Below are 19,922 nucleotides of genomic sequence, written 5' to 3' on the forward strand. Positions count from 1 at the left end.
GTGGCTGCTTCCCACTAGCTATCTATTTTACGTTTGGTAGTGTATATATGTCCATGCCACTCTCTCACCCTGTCACATCTTACCCTTTCCCCTCCCCATATCCTCAAGTTCATTCTCTAGTAGGTCTGTGTCTTTATTCCCGTCTTGCCACTAGGTTCTTCATGACCTTTTTTTTTTTTTCCCCTTAGATTCCATATATATGTGTTAGCATACTGTATTTGTTTTTCTCTTTCTGACTTACTTCACTGTGTATGACAGACTAACTCCATCCACCTCACTACAAATACCTCCATTTCGTTTCTTTTTATGGCTGAGTAATATTCCATTGTATATATGTGCCACATCTTCTTTATCCATTCATCCGATGATTGGGCACTTAGGTTGCTTCCATGTCCTGGCTATTGTAAATAGAGCTGCAATGAACATTGTGGTACATGACTCTTTTTGAATTATGGTTTTCTCAGGGTATATCCCCAGTAGTGGGATTGCTGGGTCGTATGGTAGTTCTATTTTTAGTTTTTTAAGGAACCTCCATATTGTTCTCCATAGCGGCTGTATCAATTTACATCCCCAACAATAGTGCAAGAGTGTTCCCTTTTCTCCACACCCTCTCCAGCATTTATTGTTTCTAGATTTTTTGATGATGGCCATTCTGACCGGTGTGAGATGATATCTCATTGTAGTTTTGATTTGCATTTCTCTAATGATTAATGATGTTGAGCATTCTTTCACGTGTTTGTTGGCAATCTGTATATCTTCTTTGGAGAAATGTCTATCTAGGTCTTCTGCCCATTTTTGGATTGCGTTGTTTGTTTTTTTGTTATTGAGCTGCATGAGCTGCTTGTAAATTTTGGAGATTAATCCTTTGTCAGTTGCTTCATTTGTAAATATTTTCTCCCATTCTGAGGGTTGTCTTTTGGTCTTGTTTATGGTTTCCTTTGCTGTAACATCACTAATTATTAGAGAAATGCAAATCAAAACTACAATGAGGTATCACCTCACACCAGTTAGAATGGGCATCATCAGAAAATCTACAAACAACAAATGCTGGAGAGGGTGTGGAGAAAAGGGAACCCTCTTGCACTGTTGGTGGGAATGTAAATTGATACAGCCACTATGGAGAACAATATGGAGGTTCCTTAAAAAACTAAAAATAGAATTACCACATGATCCAGCAATCCCACTACTGGGTATATACCCAGAGAAAACCGTAATTCAAAAAGACACATGCACCCCAATGTTCATTGCAGCACTATTTACAATAGCCAGGTCATGGAAGCAACCTAAATGCCCATCGACAGACGAATGGATAAAGAAGTTGTGGTACATATATACAATGGAATATTACTCAGCCATAAAAAGGAACGAAATTGGGTCATTTGTTGAGACATGGATGGATCTAGAGACTGTCATACAGAGTGAAGTAAGTCAGAAAGAGAAAAACAAATATCGTATATTAATGCATGTATGTGGAACCGAGAAAAATGGTACAGGTGAACCGGTTTGCAGGGCAGAAGCTGAAACACAGATGTAGAGAACAAACGTATGGACACCAAGGGGGGAAAACCGCAGTGGGGTGGGGATGGTGGTGTTCTGAATTGGGCGATTGGGATTGACATGTATACACTGATATGTATAAAATTGATGACTGAAAAAAAAAAAAACAAAAAAACTACTGAGAACGTGAATAGGGAAAGACTGTTCCTGGCGGAGACTTAAGTGACATGACAGCTAAATGAAACTGTGTGCCTGGATGAGATTCTGAACCAAAAAGGAAAAAAGAGCCATTGTTGGGATAGTTGGTGAGAATCTAAATATCGTCTGTGGACTGAATGGTTTTACTTTATCAATGTACATTTCCTAACTTGAAGGTTTCTATGGTGTTTATACAGGAGACTGTTCTTGCTTTTAGGAAATACACAATGAAACATTTAGGAGTGAGGAGGCATCACATTTGCAGATTGCTCTCAAACGGTTGAAAAAGACTGATGATAATGGAGAAAATGCAGTGAAATGTTAACAGTTGGGGAATCTGAGTCAGGGTGTTCTCTGTACTGTTCTTGCAACTCCTTTGTAAGTTTGAAATTACAGGGCTTCCCTGGTGGCGCAGTGGTTAAGAATCCGCCTGCCAATGTAGGAGACACGGGTTTGAGCCCTGGTCCAGGAAGATCCCACATGCTGCGGAGCAACTAAGCCTGTGTGCCACAACTACTGAGCCTGTGCTCTAGAGCCCACGTGCCACAACTACTGAAGCCCATGCGCCTAGAGCCCGTGCTCCACAACAAGAGAAGCCACCGCAATGAGAAGTCTGTGCACCGCAACGAAGAGTAGCCCCTGCTCGCCACAACTAGAGAAAAGCACGCGTGCAGCAACAAAGACCCAATGCAGCCAAAATAAATAAATAAGTTTGTAAAAAAAGAAAAAGAAAAAAGAAATTATAAAAATATAAGGCTCACCATGAGCCTTCATAAAAAGATAGTCTATGGCAGTCCACACATATACTCAATTTTTTCTGCATAGAAAGCTTACGCTTATCAAATTAGGAAAAGAAAAAGACAGTGCTGAGGAATAGCCTGACTCCTGAGGAATATCTTATCTGACACCAGTCCCTCTTATTGTTAAATAAGCTTCTGCACTTATAATGAAAAACAACACATATACTTATTTTGCAACCAAGACTTGCTTGAAAAGAAAAAAAGGTCATGCATTTACTTCCTCTCTTGCAACTAGAATTGCTCTATTTTACATCTACATGTCATTAAAGAGACAGGGAGATGGGAGAGTGGAAGGCAAAGGGGCAAGGAATAGGGGAGAGAGGGAATTAGAGAAGGGAAAACAGTATGGGTAGTAATACTCAGACTCTATAGCATGCTAAGGCTTTTGATTTGCCACATTTAGCCCTAATAAAGCCCTGCCATAGCATCCCCATTTTCAGATAAGAAAATTGAGGTTCAGAGAAGTTAATGTCTATTTCAATGCCACAGAGATCTAGTAAGCACTCATCTAGGATTCTTTATGCATTTATGGTTGGTCCTTTCAATTTCTGTTTTGTTTCTAAATATTGCTGTCTTTGATGAAATTAACTCCCATTATCAATGGATCATACAATAAATTTGAGAAGGAAAATTTTGACTGGTATATTCTAAATAATATCCTTCCATACTGATATTAAATGGCAATGTTACCCTTCCTCAATAAAATGTGTAAAAGCCAACTTAGAAAAAGTCAAGAGAATTAACACATTTATTTACACTAGATCCCAAAGTTAATGAATTATCTTGCACTACTCAAAAAGTGGTTCAAAATCTTTTAAGCAAGATGAAAGCTTTATTCTATCAATAACAAGAAAAATAAGTAAAAAATACCCACCTTGATTACAATGTGTCCTTTCCTGGTTCCACTGCGATCTAGTTCACGGTGCTCATGTACCATAACAATTTCTCCCTCTTCCTCAACTTTATGGGTATTTTTTTCCACATGATTTAAAATTCTCCAATAATCCTGCTGGGCTATGCAGACAAACTGTCCGAGAACAACATAGGGACAATTAATGAACCTATAATACACAAATATATCACTATGCACCAAGGCAGAGCACAAAGGTGAGAACTCAAGTGGCATAAGTTTTTATTTCATCCCTTCATTCCTTAACAAAAATCAAGATAAAATAAATAATTCATGCACAAAGAGACCAAAGAAATTAAATCCATTTGAATTCTGCTCTAAAAGGAGAAGTGTGCATCTACTTCTCTCAAAACTGACACTATGCAAAGAAAACATGAAGCAGGAGTAAGAAACAAACAACTCAGAAGTTCCTATTTCTTCCTCTATTAAAAAAAAAACAAAAAAGAGACTGAGCTGGCTAATATCAGATAGAAATTTAACAAACCAACATTTATTAGATGTATTCTCTTTAAAATATGTATAGTTTGTTCATTCCACAAATATTTGAGTCCGATATAAAATCTAGTTTCCTTTATTAACTGTGAGCTTTTCAAACTCCCAATTCTCAAATCAAGCTATTTTATTTTGGGGAAGGAAAAAAAAGCTCAGCCATTTAAAATCAAGAAACAAGAGTACATGAGCAGAGATAAGCTTACCTGACAATCGTCTACTTTAGTCCTAACAACTCCATGCATGTACTGCTTATCCAGAGTGGGTGTAATTCCAAAACTATTTCCCATAAAGAGATTTTCAACTTTTCCATCTGGATGACTAATTTCTACAGTGCCGTTTAAAATAACATACCATGAGTCAAGCTATAGAGAAAAAGATAGGTTTTAAGAACCTTTGGGAAAAGAGGGTTACATGTTAACTTTGAAAAATAATCAATATATAGAACTCGTATAATTTAAAAAAGAAAAAAGAAGATCTGATTATATTACTTAATACTCAGTCAGTAACACCCTATTCTTGTTAAGCCAACCACTAAAGTTTATTTTACTCTTTCTTCTTTTAGTCACCAAATGAAATCAGGGACTCTCAGTAACTGTTACGGTTAAGACCACCAGCTCTGGGCTTCCCTGGTGGCGCACTGGCTATGAATCCGCCTGCTAATGCAGGGGACTATGGGTTCGAGCCCTGGTCTGGGAAGATCCCACATGCTGCGGAGCAACTGAGCCTGTGCGCCACAACTACTGAGCCTGCGCTCTAGAGCCCGTGAGCCACAACTACTGAAGCCCGCGTGCCTAGAGCCCGTGCTCCGCAACAAGAGAAGCCACTGCAATAAGAAGCCCGCGCACTGCAACCAGAGAAAGCCCGCGTGCAGCAACGAAGACCCAACGCAGCCAAAAACAAAATAAATAAAATAAAATAATAAAAAAATAAAAGGCTACAAACGGCACAGTCCCATTAATACAAAAAAAAAAAAGGCCACCAGCTCTTGGAATTTGAATCCAGAATCTGCCACTGACTAGCTGAGTGATTCTGGGCAAGTTATTTAACCTCCCTAGGCTTCAGTTTCTTTACTGCTAAAATGGGCATAACAACATTACCTATCACAGGACTTTTGTGTCCATTAAAAATGAGTTTAATACAAACCAAGTGATTAGAATAGTGTCTGGCACATAGCAAACATTCAAAAGAAAGAAAAAAAAAAGGGAGCTAGTGATTAATTTAGAAAAACTATTAAAAGCCTGAATTTTAAGGCATATCTTAAAAAATATTGAAAATTTCTCCTAATGTTAAGAAAATACTGCTCTCAATTTATACCTAAGTATTTAATGCTCTAAGGAGACATATTCTAAGGCCTACTGTATATCAGTGAAAGACTACTTGTTCTCATATGGTATCCCTTTTATTAGCCTAAACTTTCAATTTTAATGTGAATCAGTTTTAATGTGATTTAAGGGAAATCTGGATTATCAGTTCTGAAGGAGAATCACTGGCAACAAGAAATATTTTTTCAAAACTGTGTTTCATTTTTTTAGTTATTTCAAATATAAAATATACTCATTGTGGAATTTGTGGATTACACATATTACTTGAGGACAGGGGCTGTGTTGGGTTTTTCCACCACTATCCTCACTGTGTACCTAGCACAAAGTAGGCACACAACAAATTTTTGCTGACAGAACTGTGGAATATTAAAAGAAGACAAAATTTGTGGAAAACTAGTTATTCAAAACCCCACTATTTATACAGTTGTCATCAAAAGTTTAGTATTTCTCTCCCATGTTTATATTATTTCATACTGTTGAACTATTTAGACTATCCTGTCCTTTTAAAAAAATTTAATACTATATTCATTTGTTCATCAAACTTTTTTTTTAGTATATCCTATGTGCCAAACGATTTCTAGGATACAGGGAGAAAGCATGTAGACAAAGCTAGAGCTAAGGCCCCTGCCCTCAAAGATATCTATCAAATTTTAAAATAACTTGAAAACCTATATAATATTATAACCTGTGGCTATATAATAATTTAGTTAACCACTGTTTTTTTGGGGGGATATATTTTGGTCATTTCCAATTTTTACTATTATATATATCCTGCAATGAATATCTTTTGGCATAACTCTTTGAGTTTTATATTGTGTCTGGAGGAGAGACATTCAAAAGGGGAATAATGGGTTAGAGGCTGTTAATACTTTGAAGCCCATGTTAAAAATTTCTAAATGATTTTCCAGAAATACTGTTTATGTTCCTACCTGCAGTATATGACAATGTGCACTGACTGACATCTCACCATTAATTTTTATCAGTTCGATAAGAAAAAAGTGCTACCTAACAGCAGTAACACTTTTCAATTCCTGTGAATCCTCCCTCCGCCCATCCGCAAGTTGCCATCCAAGCATTTTTGAAAATAGAATTGCCACATAAATGCCTCAACTGACAGCAGTCTACTAGGAGGCACAGGTACCAATACACTTCCTTCATTTTAAAAAAACTGTATAATATAAAAAAAAAGGGATAAGGAGATTATATACTTGAAAAACATTTTAATAATGTTATAAATATACTAATATAACAATAATTATTGACATGTATACACTGATGTGTATAAAATGGATGACTAATAAGAAAAAAATAAATAAACAAAACAAAGAACAATAATTAAGAAAAATTTTTAAAAGTCTTACAATTTAATTTGAGAAGTAAAAACAAATTTGGTCCAATGAATATTAATTACTGAACATCTATTCTGTGCAAGGTCCATTGCCAGGAAATCAAAATTAAGACAAAATAAAGCAAAAACAAAACAAAACTTATCTTTTCAGAAATTATAACTACCCCAAACTCAGCAGTCATTTAAAAAATTGTATAAATTTTAAAAGTCAAGATCTACACAAGTTTATGAAAATTATTCTAAAAATTAGCTGCTATAACCAAGTAATGTGTAACATCTATTTGCTAACGTACCTCTTGCCCATCTTCAAGAATAATAGCTCCAGCCTGCTCCACCACTTCAAAAATCATCACTGAGCAGAGTTCTCTCCTTACAGACATGGTCATGTTTGCAAAAGCAGGAAGCTGGTGCATAAACTCCAGTAATTGTTCTGTTAAAAAAACAGAAATTCTAGTTTAGTGACCATCAAGGACTACAGTTTAAAGATACAATAAAATCTAGAATCCAATACTCAATTTTCTAATCAATTTAGGAATTCATGCTGCTAAACTAGAGAAACCAAGATACAAGATGACTGTTGCTTAAAAAAAATTCAGTTATTTGGTTAACAGATATATTCAGACTCACATGAAAATACAGGCATAATGGAAGACACCAGAATTCACAACCTCCAGAGAGAACCAGGAAACTACACAGATTCAGATGAGGCTGGAGAGTTTAGTTAATTTTCCTAGCACAAGATGCTATTCCATGGTGGTTACCTTTAGTGATGCCCTTTGATCTAATAATTAGTGAAAAAGGCTTTTGTCTGTTTCTTTCTGGGCTAGAGTTTTTAAACAGTTATTAATAAATGTCAATAAGTAATTAAATTAGGGACAACAAATGTGAATACTAGTTTAAGATTTGTCAAAGCAACTACAAGGTAACTCTCTTTAATTTAACCAACAAATGTTTTGAGTACCTGCCTCAGGCCATTCCCTGGTATAGACACATGAGCAATAAAGATAAAGGAAAAAAACATTTAAGCAGTCAGCTAAGGCTGAAATAGAAGAAACTATAAGGTGCTATCTATCCACAGATAACTGGAAGTTAATCATATTTCAATTTTTAAGAAAGCCTTGTGAAAACAGCATAGTGTACAATTCTTTACCACTAAAAATGCACTTACAGTTGCTGTCCAGATAGCATTCACAACATGAGTCTCAACTGTAGGATGCATAACTATATTATATGTTATTAGCATGGCAAGGAATGTTCAAACGTATTGATCTTTACTCCCATAGATTATAATTATTAGTAGCAGTATCTTCTGACTTGAATCACAGCAGTATGACTCTTATAAAAGGGAAATCTAGGATAAAATCTTAATTGAATCATAATAATATAACACTAAGTAATCTTTGTCGTTAAAGATAACATTAGCATCTTTAGCATTACTCAACCTCCAAAGTACAGTAAGTAGTTCTATAAGAAATTAAAGGAAAATTCATAAAATTTGAACCAAAAAATATACACATACATTTTTTTTCAAGCTAGAGGCGAAACTATGATTTTTGATAACATTTGAAATTTTTTTGAATTCATAGACATTGAACACTGACGCACTGTGCTTTACATGTCTTATGGACATGGAGGGGGAAATCACTTTACTGCAATCAAAGCTATTGTTTCATAAATTGGGGCAGCCAGAATGTGAGGACTATCTGGCTGCAACATCCATCACCCTAATGATGGCCAGTGTTGATTCAGGTGATCTGGCTGTCTAGGCAGGTGTCCCCTTCCTCCCTTCACCACTCCACACATGCATCCGTCCTGAAGCTGTACACTTAGTCAAAGAGGACAACCTGTCCTGATATGATAGAGGAGAACCTTCCCTGAGAAAGGAGTACTGTCCTTTGCTTAAGGATATATGAGCAGCTGCGTTCCATTGCTAGAACCTCCAAAACAAGCTCTAATATTGGGGCAGCTAGCCTCAAAGACGGCCCTGAACAATTCTTGCCTCTTGATATTCACGTCCTCGTGCAGTCCCCTCCCATACTGCGTGAGGGTTGCTCTGTATGACAAACAGAATTGGGAAGAAGCAATGATGTATCATTCCTGAGGCCAGATCATAAAAGATACTATGGCATCTGCCTTATTCTCCCCTGAATTACTGGCTTTGGGGGAAACCAACTGCCATGTTGTGAGGACATGTAAACAACCTCTGGAGAAGCCCGTGTGGAGAGGAACTGAGGTTCTATGCCAAAAGCCATGTGAGCAGCCACCTTGGAAGCAGATCCTCCAGCTTAGCCCAGTGACTGTAACCCCTGTCACATTCTGACTACAACCTCATGAGAGACAATGAGCCAGAACGACTCAGGTAGGCTGCTCCTGAATTCTTGACCCACAAAACCTTCTTGGGGGTAATTTGTTATGCACCAATAGGTAACTATATATAAATTGAACTATAAAATTCCTATTGTGAACAGATGTATTTCTTACCAATGTCATCATCAGTTTTGTCTGCAGGTTCTTTTTCAAGACATTCTCGAACAAGATCTCGCCCCTGCAGTGGATCTGTTCGATCAATCTCTTCATCTTCCTCTTCTTCATCTTCAGAATCAACAGGTCCTTCTGGAAGACGTGTTAAATCTACATCTCCTACCTCACTTTCCGTAGCCTACAGAGAGAAATCTTGATCACTTACCATTTCATGTTATAAAAATTATATGTCACAATCTGAATGAAGCAAAACTACCCTTCCCATCAAATATTATCAAGAATTAGGCAACACTGTATGCTGTATCAAAAACAAAATGCTACTTATTTATAGAACGTTTCTCTCTGCCCAGAATACAAGTCATGATTTCAGTGTGACATCTAAATTGACACATCTGGGCCAGTATGTATAAAATGGTCAAGAGCCTCAAACATCAGTAAATGTATTAATACCTGCTTTCCAACAAACACTTGTGTTCCTTAAAAGTACATTTCCTAAAATATTAAGTGCGAGAAAGACAGTTTACCAACAATCATTTTAGGAGTACCTTGTTAGCATATGCTGGGTGTTATAAATAAGGTATTATTCTTTCAGCACTAGGTTCAGAGTCTAGTAGGGTGGACAGTCATGTAAATTAAGAACAGAAGTATAAAACAGGTAAAGAGTAGTACTGAAAAGTGCTAAAATTCAACAACTGTGAAGGATTGAACAAATACTTATCTCTTTCCAATACCTTATTGTTGAATCTAACAGTAAGCAAAGAACAGCCAAGGTTACTCTACCAGGGGTCCCCAACCCCCGGGCCGCAGACGGGTTCTGGTCCGTGGCCTGTTAGGAACCAGGCTGCACAGCAGGAGGTGAGCTGGCGCCCCCCATCGCTCGCATTACCACCTGATCCATCCCCAACCCCCCCACCCCCGCCTGTGGAAAAACTGTCTTCCAAGAAACCAGTCCCTGGTGCCAAAAAGGGTGGGGACCACTGCTCTAAGCAATCTTAAAAAAATAAACTTATACTTACAACCTGAACTTTGCAAACATACTAGTCTCAGATACTTGTAAAAGAACTAGCAGATTTTTTAAAAACTGTGAATTTAAATGTTACTCATAGAAAACAACAAATAAAATAAATAAAATTATTTATTTACTTTTTGTACTTGGTATTTTTTACTTTTTGTACTTCAGGACAAAATAAAATTGTCCTGAAGTGGATTATTAGGCAATATTCCTAAATATTATACTCAGTTGATTCATATTATAATAAATGAAAAAGCATGAATACTGAAGCAGATATGGAAAAAAATGAGTAGAACGTACAGAAATTTCATAATAAATAAGCACTCATACATGAGGATTATTGAAAACTATGGAACCTTCATTCAAATATTTAAGTCTCATCTCCTCTGTTGAACATTTACTATTTTGTCTGCCCAGAAGAGGCTCTTCCTTCTTTTAGGGAGTTGATGTTCCTCTCCAACTTAACCCAGAGATTTCAAAGGGAAACAGTGCCCTGTTCCTGGCTAGGGAAGCTAAGGGAGAAAGTCCTTTCCTCTCGATTTTTATAACTGGAGCTGGAGGGCAGAGCATCCTTTCTCCTCTGGTTGATGAATTGGAAGAATGTGACGCAGAACAGCCTACAGCCACATGGGAATGCCTTTCTGTGGTGGGAGAAAATGGAATCAACTGGCAGAGAAAGGGGCAGGGGAATGCGGAGGAAGGACATTGAACAAGAGAGCAGACACAGAAAGAGATCGAGACAGACAGACGCAGAGCAACAAAGCAAAAAAACAAAAATATATCATGCAGGGCAGAGATGGAAAGAGCACAGCATGTGCAACAAAGATGACCTGTGACAGAAAGTGTCACAGAGAGAGAGGGAGGAAGAGCAATCAAGCAACAAGGAGTCAAAGGACTAGAGAGACAGGCAAACAGGGGCAGACACACTTGCAAGCACCCAGGTTCCTTGAGGCCAGAGCTGCCTCTGCTTTCTCTGGGGGTCAATAACATATCTGTTCTGGCTTTAGTTAATTTAAGGCTCTGATACCTGCAACTGAAAGAGTTCTGATTTGTTTTGTAAGACCATGTTCTATACTTCCTTTGGACTTCTGCACAGCTTTAAGTAACAGCTTTAATCAATAGTTAACAAACTAGATTAAACACCCAACTTGAAATCTTTAAGATTAGATAAGCTGGCTCTTAAGGATCTTATAGGGGCAATCCTAACTTATGACTAGCATGCTCTCCTGAGTTATTTTTTGGTTATGAAACTTTAGGGTTTAAGCAGAGTGCATTTCTGAATAATACACCTTTGGAACTAAAAACGTGCTAACAAGTTACAATCTCTTTTCAAAGATAAGTAGTTTTAATTTAAATGTGTAGATACTAAAATGACTTTTCCAAAACCCAATTTATCTACAAACACTGATTTTAATCTAAGAAATGAGTGTTAAAAAACATTGAAGCAATATTTTTTACACAAGTTAATTTTTCAGAATATAGATGCTCACCTCTGGAATAACAGCTTTTTTCTCTTTTATCAAAATTTAAGGACAATCTACCTTAAATCTGAGTTTTTAAACTACCCTGTCCTCATCTCAATCTCAGGTTTTCATCCCCTAACCAAAACTATTTCAACCTAGTCTCATTCTTACCTTTTAGATTATGTCTGATAAAAAGATGGATAACTCACAACATAAAAAAAGGCAAGATGCAAAGGGGGGTGGGGGTGGGATGAACTGGGAGACTGGGATTGACATATATACACTACTGATACTATGTATAAAATAGATAACTATGAGAACCTACTGTATATAGCACAGGGAACTCTACTCAGTGCTCTGCGGTGACCTAAATGGGAAGGAAATCCAAAAAAGAGGGGATATATGTATACACATAGCTGATTCACTTTGCTGTACAGTAGAAACTAACACAACATTGTAAAGCAACTATACTGCAATAAAAATTTTTTAAAAAAAGGCAAGATGCAATTCAGTTACGTGGATAATAGGGAAGGCTTACTGTCATCTGCATGAAAAGTGAAGATATTTTAAGAAAATAACTCTTTAGGTAGAATGAAAATCATGGGTAGCGACTGGGAGATGACTATTAAAAGAACCCTTTTAGGAACTTTCTAAGGCTATCTGCAAAGGAAAGAATATAATCTCTTCTTACCATTGTCCTCTTTTACCTGTACTTTTTTCAAAGTAGGATAAAAGAAAAAGGATGAATAAAATTAGTTAAGAGAACATACTCAACTGCTAAAATGTTAAGAGTCTACAAAAGGGATAAGGTGGTAAAATAAGAATTAAGAATAAAAATATGGGGACTTCCCTGGTGGCACAGTGGTTAAGAATCCGCCTGCCAATGCAGGGCACACGGGTTCCAACCCTGGTCCTGGAAGATCCCACATGCCGTGGAGCAACTAAGCCCATGCACCACAACTACTGAGCCTGTGCTCTAGAGCCCGAGAGCCACAACTACTGAGCCAATGTGCCACACCTACTGAAGCCCACGCGCCTAGAGCCCGTGCTCTGCAACAAGAGAAGCCACCACAATGGGGAGCCCTGCGCTGCAACAAAGAGTAACCCCCACTTGCTGCAACTAGAGAAAGCTTGCAAGCAGCAACGAAGATCCAACACAGCCATAAATAAATAAATTAATTAAATAAATTTTAAAATATATATATAAATCCTTGACTAAACAAAGGCAAGCCAGGTCTTTAAGGTAAAGGCAGATATGAGGACCACCAGGACTGGTAGTCACTATATGATGCTGCTGAGGATGCGGTTCCTAGGAAAAACGTTTCTTTAATAACTAGATAAGATTTTTTTAAAATGTAGTATCCACAATGTCCAGCATACAATATAAAATTACTAGACAGATGAAGAAGCATGGAAATGTGACCCATAATCAGGAGATAAATCAATCAATCAATATAAAGAGATGCAGGAATGATGAAATTAGGAGACATGAATTTTTGACATTTATTATAAGCAGATTCAAAAGAAAGTACAAACATAATTAAGGGTAAAATGGGAAATACCAATAAAGAAATGTAAACTGTAAGAAGAGCAAACTTGAAGAAGGGCAATAAAAACTACCCAAACTGAAGAGAGGAAAAAAGCCAAAAAGAAAATTTAACAGAGAGAGAGCCTCAGAGACTCACATAATATCAAAGTTGTTAGAAAAAAGTAGGTCAAAAGATATGCCACATTCATTAAGGTAGGGTTCGAAAAAGATTGGAGCCCTGGCCTTTCAACTATTTTATCACAGCAGTTGGAATACAGCAGACCCTCAGAAAGATTATGATAAATGGATTAAGCCCAGAAAAAAAAAAGTATGTTGGTGAAAGGGCTAACAAGAGAAGTATTAAACTTCTTGCATTTTTCTTTTCCCACAGTATGAATGTGTCTGTGTGTATATGTGTAAATATAATTTGGTGAGGCAGACAGTCTGAGGTGATTTTCTGTTGACTTGGCCTTCTCCAAATAAACCACCAGCGGATTTCCTTTTCCTGTTTGCATCTACATAAACATGAAGGTATGATGAGGGGAACTACAGGTTAGAATGAGAAGTTATACAAGCTTATAGAAGCCACATTCTCAAATTTAGAGCAAATATTAAGCCAGAATCTTAGACTTTCAGTGCTTATATTTTCTGAATTCCCATTTTTAATATTTCATTCAACCTTTTTCATGGATCACTTAGTCCTTATGTTTCCTCTCTGTCTTTCTAGTCAGGGCAAGAACCCTGTGAAATTAATCCTTCACAATAATGCTGTCCAGGCTGGCCCATTCCATTATCTCTACAACAGGGCAGGTGGTCACAGTAATGCCTCCCTTGTTCTGGATCATCAATTAGTTAGTAGTGATCCTCTGCATTTTCCCTGGAAATACTGATTTCTACTTTCAAATGTAATGCAACTAAAAAAATTTCTAGATTGCTTCCTAAGTGCCAACACTGTGCTTAACTCAGCGTGAGATAACAAAAGGAAGAAACAAACTCTGCACACTACAAATTTACCATGATGACGAAAAAGATCAAGTTTGAAAGTAACCACACTAAAAAGCACACTGAAAAAAAGTGATAAGAATCACAGAAAAACTGCTGTAGGTTCTCACATTTGAGAGGCAATACAAAAATGTCATCCAGGTGGAGCTGCAGGAAGAACAGCATTACCAAAACAGGGCTAGGAAAAGACAAACACGTTCAGGGAATAGCATATGTATTTGTCATGGACCAGAATCTAGAATGTATTAACTGGGAAACAGTGGAATATAAAACCAGATTTGCAGATTATGGTTAGAAATGAAAGGCTTGGAATTTGAATATAAATTTGAAATGAAGAGTGTAAATTAGATAATGGTGAAGCACTGAAGATTTTTAAAGAGAAGGAAAGTCATTCTTCTTGTAATGAAAGCAGAAGTTTAAAAAATGGAAATAGGCAAAGATAAATGAGACTTTGACTAGGAGACATGATATTCTTAACAGAAATGTTGAAGACAAGTGGAAGAAAACATGTAGCAGGACAAAGCTAGTTGAAGTATCAAAAGAACATCCTGGTGGAAACATGGCACCAGAGTTTTGGAGAGATTGGCAGTAGAGCTCTGAGTTAAGGAATCATGCTGCCATGAGGTGGGATTTTTAGGATCACATTTATTTCCTATATAGAAACCAAAAAAGATAGGTGGGGGATGAATGGGTACCTCAGGTTATTTAAAAATAAGTTAATGAAAAGACAAGTGCTTTAGGTTCAATAATTAACATTTTACATTTTACAATCCTCCAGCTCTTGCAAAAGGAATCCAGAAAGCAACACTCCTTATTTCTCTTAAGTACTCTTTGAAGATACATAAAATATTCTATCCAAGAACATTCAATCTTAATGCATACTCTTAGCTAAATTTTAAGCTAATCTGATTAGAAACATATTCATACTGAAACAATTACTTGCATTTTTTCTAAACTGTGATAAATGCTTTATTTTGAACTTTGAGATCCAAGAACTTTTACTTTTAAACCAGAACACATGAAAGCTCTCAAGAAGGAAATACATAGGAGCATAGTCATACATTTGGCCATATAAAATGGTACTGTAAACGATATTCCTGTTACAAACTGCTGTTAGGATGTCTCTCTTCCCTTTCCCCTCCAATCTTCCAAATTAAAAATACAGTTCACCCTTGAAAACCATTGGTGTTAGTGATACCAACCCCCTTCCCCCCCACAGTTGAAAATCCACATATAACTTTACAGTCAGCCCTCTGTACGTGCGGTTCTGTACATGTAGTACTGTAGTATGTATTTATTGGGGAACAAATCCACATATAAGTGGACCCGTGCAGTTCAAACCTATTTTGTTCAAGGGTTAAATGTACTCGCATATTTTGTAAGGCTCTGCTTATACTGTTATAGGCCATGACTGGGTTAGGTATTCATTTTTAAAACCTCTCAAATGTTGAAATTTGGATAACCAGGAAAACTACTTCAAATGTTGCTGGCCAAGGTATATACACTGGCAACGTACATCTGTAGCTAAAAGGTGCCTTGAAGGATGTTTGGTCCTGTCCAAAATGTCCATGAGCATATTTGGTCCATGCCAAATGGTCTGGGACAAGATCAAATACCAATGACCTTTTGGTGTGGACCAAATGTCTGTTAACCAAAGAGTGTATTCACAGCTTTCACAAGTACTAAAAGGAGGCCTGAGGTTAAGGGAGAGACTGAAGGTCCAGTATTGATATTTAACTCTAAGCTCTCTTCTTCTCTTTCCTTTAGTCCTGAGGATCCAATTGGATACACACACACAATTTAGCTGGTATTATTTACCTTATCCATAGTTTTTGTTTTTTTAATTTTTTAAATTAAAATTCTGCATTATAGGAGATATAGTTTATAGTTTATAGATATAGTTTATAGATATAGTTTATCAGTCTATTATTATTCTGTTCATATTCCTTTTACCCTCTAGTAATAATTCCTTTAATCCTTTCCCACAATTTTATTCAACTTTTATTTTTAACTATACCTCTATTTATGTCCTCTTTAAAATTCTTTAAATGTAGAAATAATAATGCCCATTGAGAAAAACATAAGACAAGCTGAAGGAACATAATAAAAACTACCCACAATCCTACCATCAGCAGAAAAACTGTTACTATTTGGTAACACATGTCTTGAATTCATATATACATTCCATGTATATAGTATAAGACAAATATGTATGTATTTATTTACTTTAAGATTCTGATTTCTTTTCCTTCTGCTTTTATCTTTGTATGTTTGTTTTGTTTTAACCTTTATGCTGTTTACATCCTTTGGCTAGTGTCCTAGGCTTAACCAAAGTCTGAGTTTGGGGACTTTTACCTTCTTTGGCTGCGCTTAAAAGAGTTTATCTTACATTTTTGCATATTTGACTTTAGTATTATAATAGTTTTCTCCCTTAAATTTCTGAATTTCTGTTTTGGTTCTTGAATTTCATTGTTTTTGCTCATCTGTTTACTCTCCCTAAATTCATTAAAACGTATTTTATCTTGTTGGTTAGCTGACGCATTTCACAGCATCATCTTTTAACTGTATGTTTTCATTTATGTGACCTTCTGGAAAACGTAAAACCAAAAGGGCAGAAAACAGATTGGTGGCTGCCAGCAGCTGGGGATAAGGAGAAGGAACTGACTAAAAAGGAGCATACAAAGAAAGCCCTTTTTGAGGTGATAGAAATATTCTATGTCTTCATGTAAGCTATACTAAAGAGGGTAAATTTTATTATTTGTAAATTACATCTCAGCATCAAAAATATACATACAAACACACAAACACAATGACATAGAAAGCAGAACTGATATGACTTAACAGTGAATTATGATGATCAGGGGAGGAGGGCCAATGGTAACCTTCAGGTTTCTGGGGGTATGAAAAGGTATCTTGTTTATTTTGTAATGAAGGGACTTTTTTGCTGTGCAGGAAAGCTGGCAAGGATACCTGTCCACATGTTATGCTATGTTAAAATGAATCTCTTAAAAGGTAGAATGAACTGTGGAAAGTGTTACTGAGGAAGGAAAACATACAAAAGGTTGGAGCAGGGCAGCCACATACATGGTCATGGTCCTACAGGAGAAGACCTCCAACCATACCAGCAGGTAGGCTCGAGCCCCAGCTTCAGGTGGGTCATCCAGTAGGTGAACATCCTGTGGATGCTAATATAAGAGCAATTCTTCAGAAGCTCCTCCAGGATCTTGCCAAAGATACAGGACCCCACTGTGTACAGCCCATCTATTAGTTCAGTGTAAAGCACGGCCTTTCCAAGTGACCTTGAACCTCAATCTCTGCACTATCCTCTTCTCCCTTTTCTTACAACCATCGGGGGCTCTGCTCCTTGCTCCAAAAAGGTGATCACATCTGGCTTAGAGATGGATATACTAGTGAGTTCAGGTACCTATAGTTCATCAACATCACATCTCTGCTTTACGGTCTCTCTTTGCAAGGTCCAGACATTCCCACTTATCTTGAGAAAAATCTAAAGCCACATCCCTGAACTTCATTAATCCAGGGTCAATCTTCCTTAGTGTTCTTCCCTAGGAAAAACACAGAGTCCAGAGAAGCACAGCTGTACTTTGACTTTTAGGTATGCAACAACTCTAACTTAATCCACAAGATAACTTCTTTTGGGGAGGGGTAGAATGCATGAAGCCCGACAACTCCATGAACACAGTAAGTGGCCCCAGAACCACTGCACTGTTTTTAACTTTACTTTTTAAAAAGTCCCTGTTCTATCTACTATAAAATACTGAAGAGGGAGAATTCCTGTTCTCTCTACTATAAAATGCCGAACAGGGGGATTCAGATGGCATGTCCACAGCAACAATCTTTGTAGAAAAAAGCCTCACGTAAACCAAAAATGGAGGCTTTTTTCCATTTTGCACCTGCCTGCAAACTTCCTTTAACAGAAGAATGCTGATTTTCATAAAACAGCTAAATCCATGCAACTCAACAGAACCACAGTCTAAACTGTTTTCCTCAGACAACAATGATTCTATTTCAACAAATCAGTACTCTATGGTAGCCACTAGCCGCATGTGGTACTTGAAATGTGTCTTGTCTGAATTGAGATGTGCCATAAGTTAATATTAAACTTTGACTTTTGAAGACTAAGTATGAAAAAATAACTCATTCATAATTTTTAAACACTGATTACATGTTGAAATAATATTTGAATATACTGTGCTAAATAAAATATATTATTAAAATTAATTTTACCTGTTTCCTTTTAATTTTTAAATGTGGCCACTGGAAAATTTGTCTTTACAATACAAAGGCAAGTCTAATCTTCTTCACGACTTTACTTATAAAAGACTTAACTAATCAACTACTGAATATAATAAAAATTGCCTTTTTATAAATTTCAGTTGTTTCAAGAACCATTTTCTAATGCAAGCAAATATTATATATTAATATAGATTCACTTGGATAAAAGAAATTAAAAAGAACACTATATTCATGCACTGCTGGACCATATTTAATCACTCTCAAAAGACAGATCACCTCTTTCATTAGGCTTGTAAATTTGACACAGTAAACAAAGCATATTTTCTCAAAGACCTTATGTCTGAATTTCACACCCTAGTTCAAAGATCCATGAACACCTAAGGCACAAGCACAAGGTATTCGGCAGAATAAAAAAAGCCATATGCACAGCAAACAAACTCCTAACGTATTACCTGATAGATATCTGATAAACTGCTGCTCCCAGAGTCACTGGCAATGCTACAACCAGACTGACTAGAAGACACATGAGTCACCTGTGGATGAGGGTTGTCTGCAATGTGCATCTTGGTAAGATCGGCTGGAAGCTGAAAAAGAAAAATAATTTAAGATAATCTAAATATCAAGCATTACCTCTAAAGAGTTCTTGACACACTGTAACTTCTGCAACAACATTTTGTTTTATGTACATTTCTGTGCAACCTAATTTCTAATCTAAATTCTCCATTCTTGGGAAAAATCTTAGAAAGTGATAAGAACCAAATCAGCATTCTGACTGTTAGGCAAGCCTACAGTGGAAGCCCACTTAGCAGTTTTCAAAAGACATTACCATGAGTAATGGTATTTCAGGGGAAAAAATTGGCCTTTCCTCAAATAAAAATATCAGCTGTTGCTACCGTAAAAGGTAGGAATGCTCGCTCCCTCCCTCCCTCTCTCACACACACATACACACATACACATACACACACACACACACACACACAAACACACCTCACTAACACAAAATGGTTGCTAATTCCAGAACAAAACAGCAAAATCTTGGATTGAAGTACAGCATCTGGCACCAAGACTTAAGAAAAGTAACAGCTGACTGCATTCAATATTCCAAAAATTTAGTAAGCCTCTTTTCATTTAATATTGTGTTAGCTTATAGTTGGCCTCTAAAAAATTTGTTAGTAATCATAATTATTTAATGAATGTCTATGCTAGGTATAGGGATACAAGAGATACAGAAGGAAATGATTCCACCACCTCATCTTTAATATGGTCAGCGATACAAGTTGTACAATGTAATTCACACCATAAAACTTTAAAAAATTTTACAAAATAAATGCTACAGGAGTTGAGACAAGATACAAACCATTGTGCTCCAAAGCGGTGAGAGAAAATTTTACAAAGGCAATATGATGATGTATTTTCCAAATAATTTCTTTGCAACCAGCTATTCAGGACTACTGAGGGAAATCTATTTACTTTTTAGAGCAGGGTTTCTCATTACTTTATTACAGGAAAATGTTATAGAAACACATGCGTAACAGTGGAAACTAAATATACTCTAAAGGAGAAAACGTCCAAGCCTGAATTATATTATCTCAAGAGGAAGTCATGGTAATTATAA

The 19,922-nt window shown here is 36.6% G+C and overlaps 1 protein-coding gene across 12 annotated transcripts in view; it reads right to left on the reverse strand.

Moving 5' to 3' along the window:
• The window catches only part of RAPGEF6 (Rap guanine nucleotide exchange factor 6), a 235,557-nt gene that overhangs the window by 91,692 nt on the left and 123,943 nt on the right, over positions 1 to 19,922 (reverse strand). For all 12 annotated transcript variants that reach the window (XM_059917009.1, XM_059917006.1, XM_059917011.1 and 9 more), the window contains 5 exons: positions 18,760 to 18,891; positions 9,049 to 9,226; positions 6,861 to 6,997; positions 4,101 to 4,259; positions 3,370 to 3,522 (listed from right to left, as the gene is read on the reverse strand). In XM_059917009.1, the coding sequence (XP_059772992.1) occupies positions 3,370 to 3,522; positions 4,101 to 4,259; positions 6,861 to 6,997; positions 9,049 to 9,226; positions 18,760 to 18,891 (759 nt within the window). The remainder of the gene's footprint in view (positions 1 to 3,369; positions 3,523 to 4,100; positions 4,260 to 6,860; positions 6,998 to 9,048; positions 9,227 to 18,759; positions 18,892 to 19,922) is intronic.

Source organism: Balaenoptera ricei, chromosome 3 (genome assembly GCF_028023285.1).
Source record: "Balaenoptera ricei isolate mBalRic1 chromosome 3, mBalRic1.hap2, whole genome shotgun sequence".
In the NCBI taxonomy this organism is placed as follows: domain Eukaryota; kingdom Metazoa; phylum Chordata; class Mammalia; order Artiodactyla; family Balaenopteridae; genus Balaenoptera; species Balaenoptera ricei.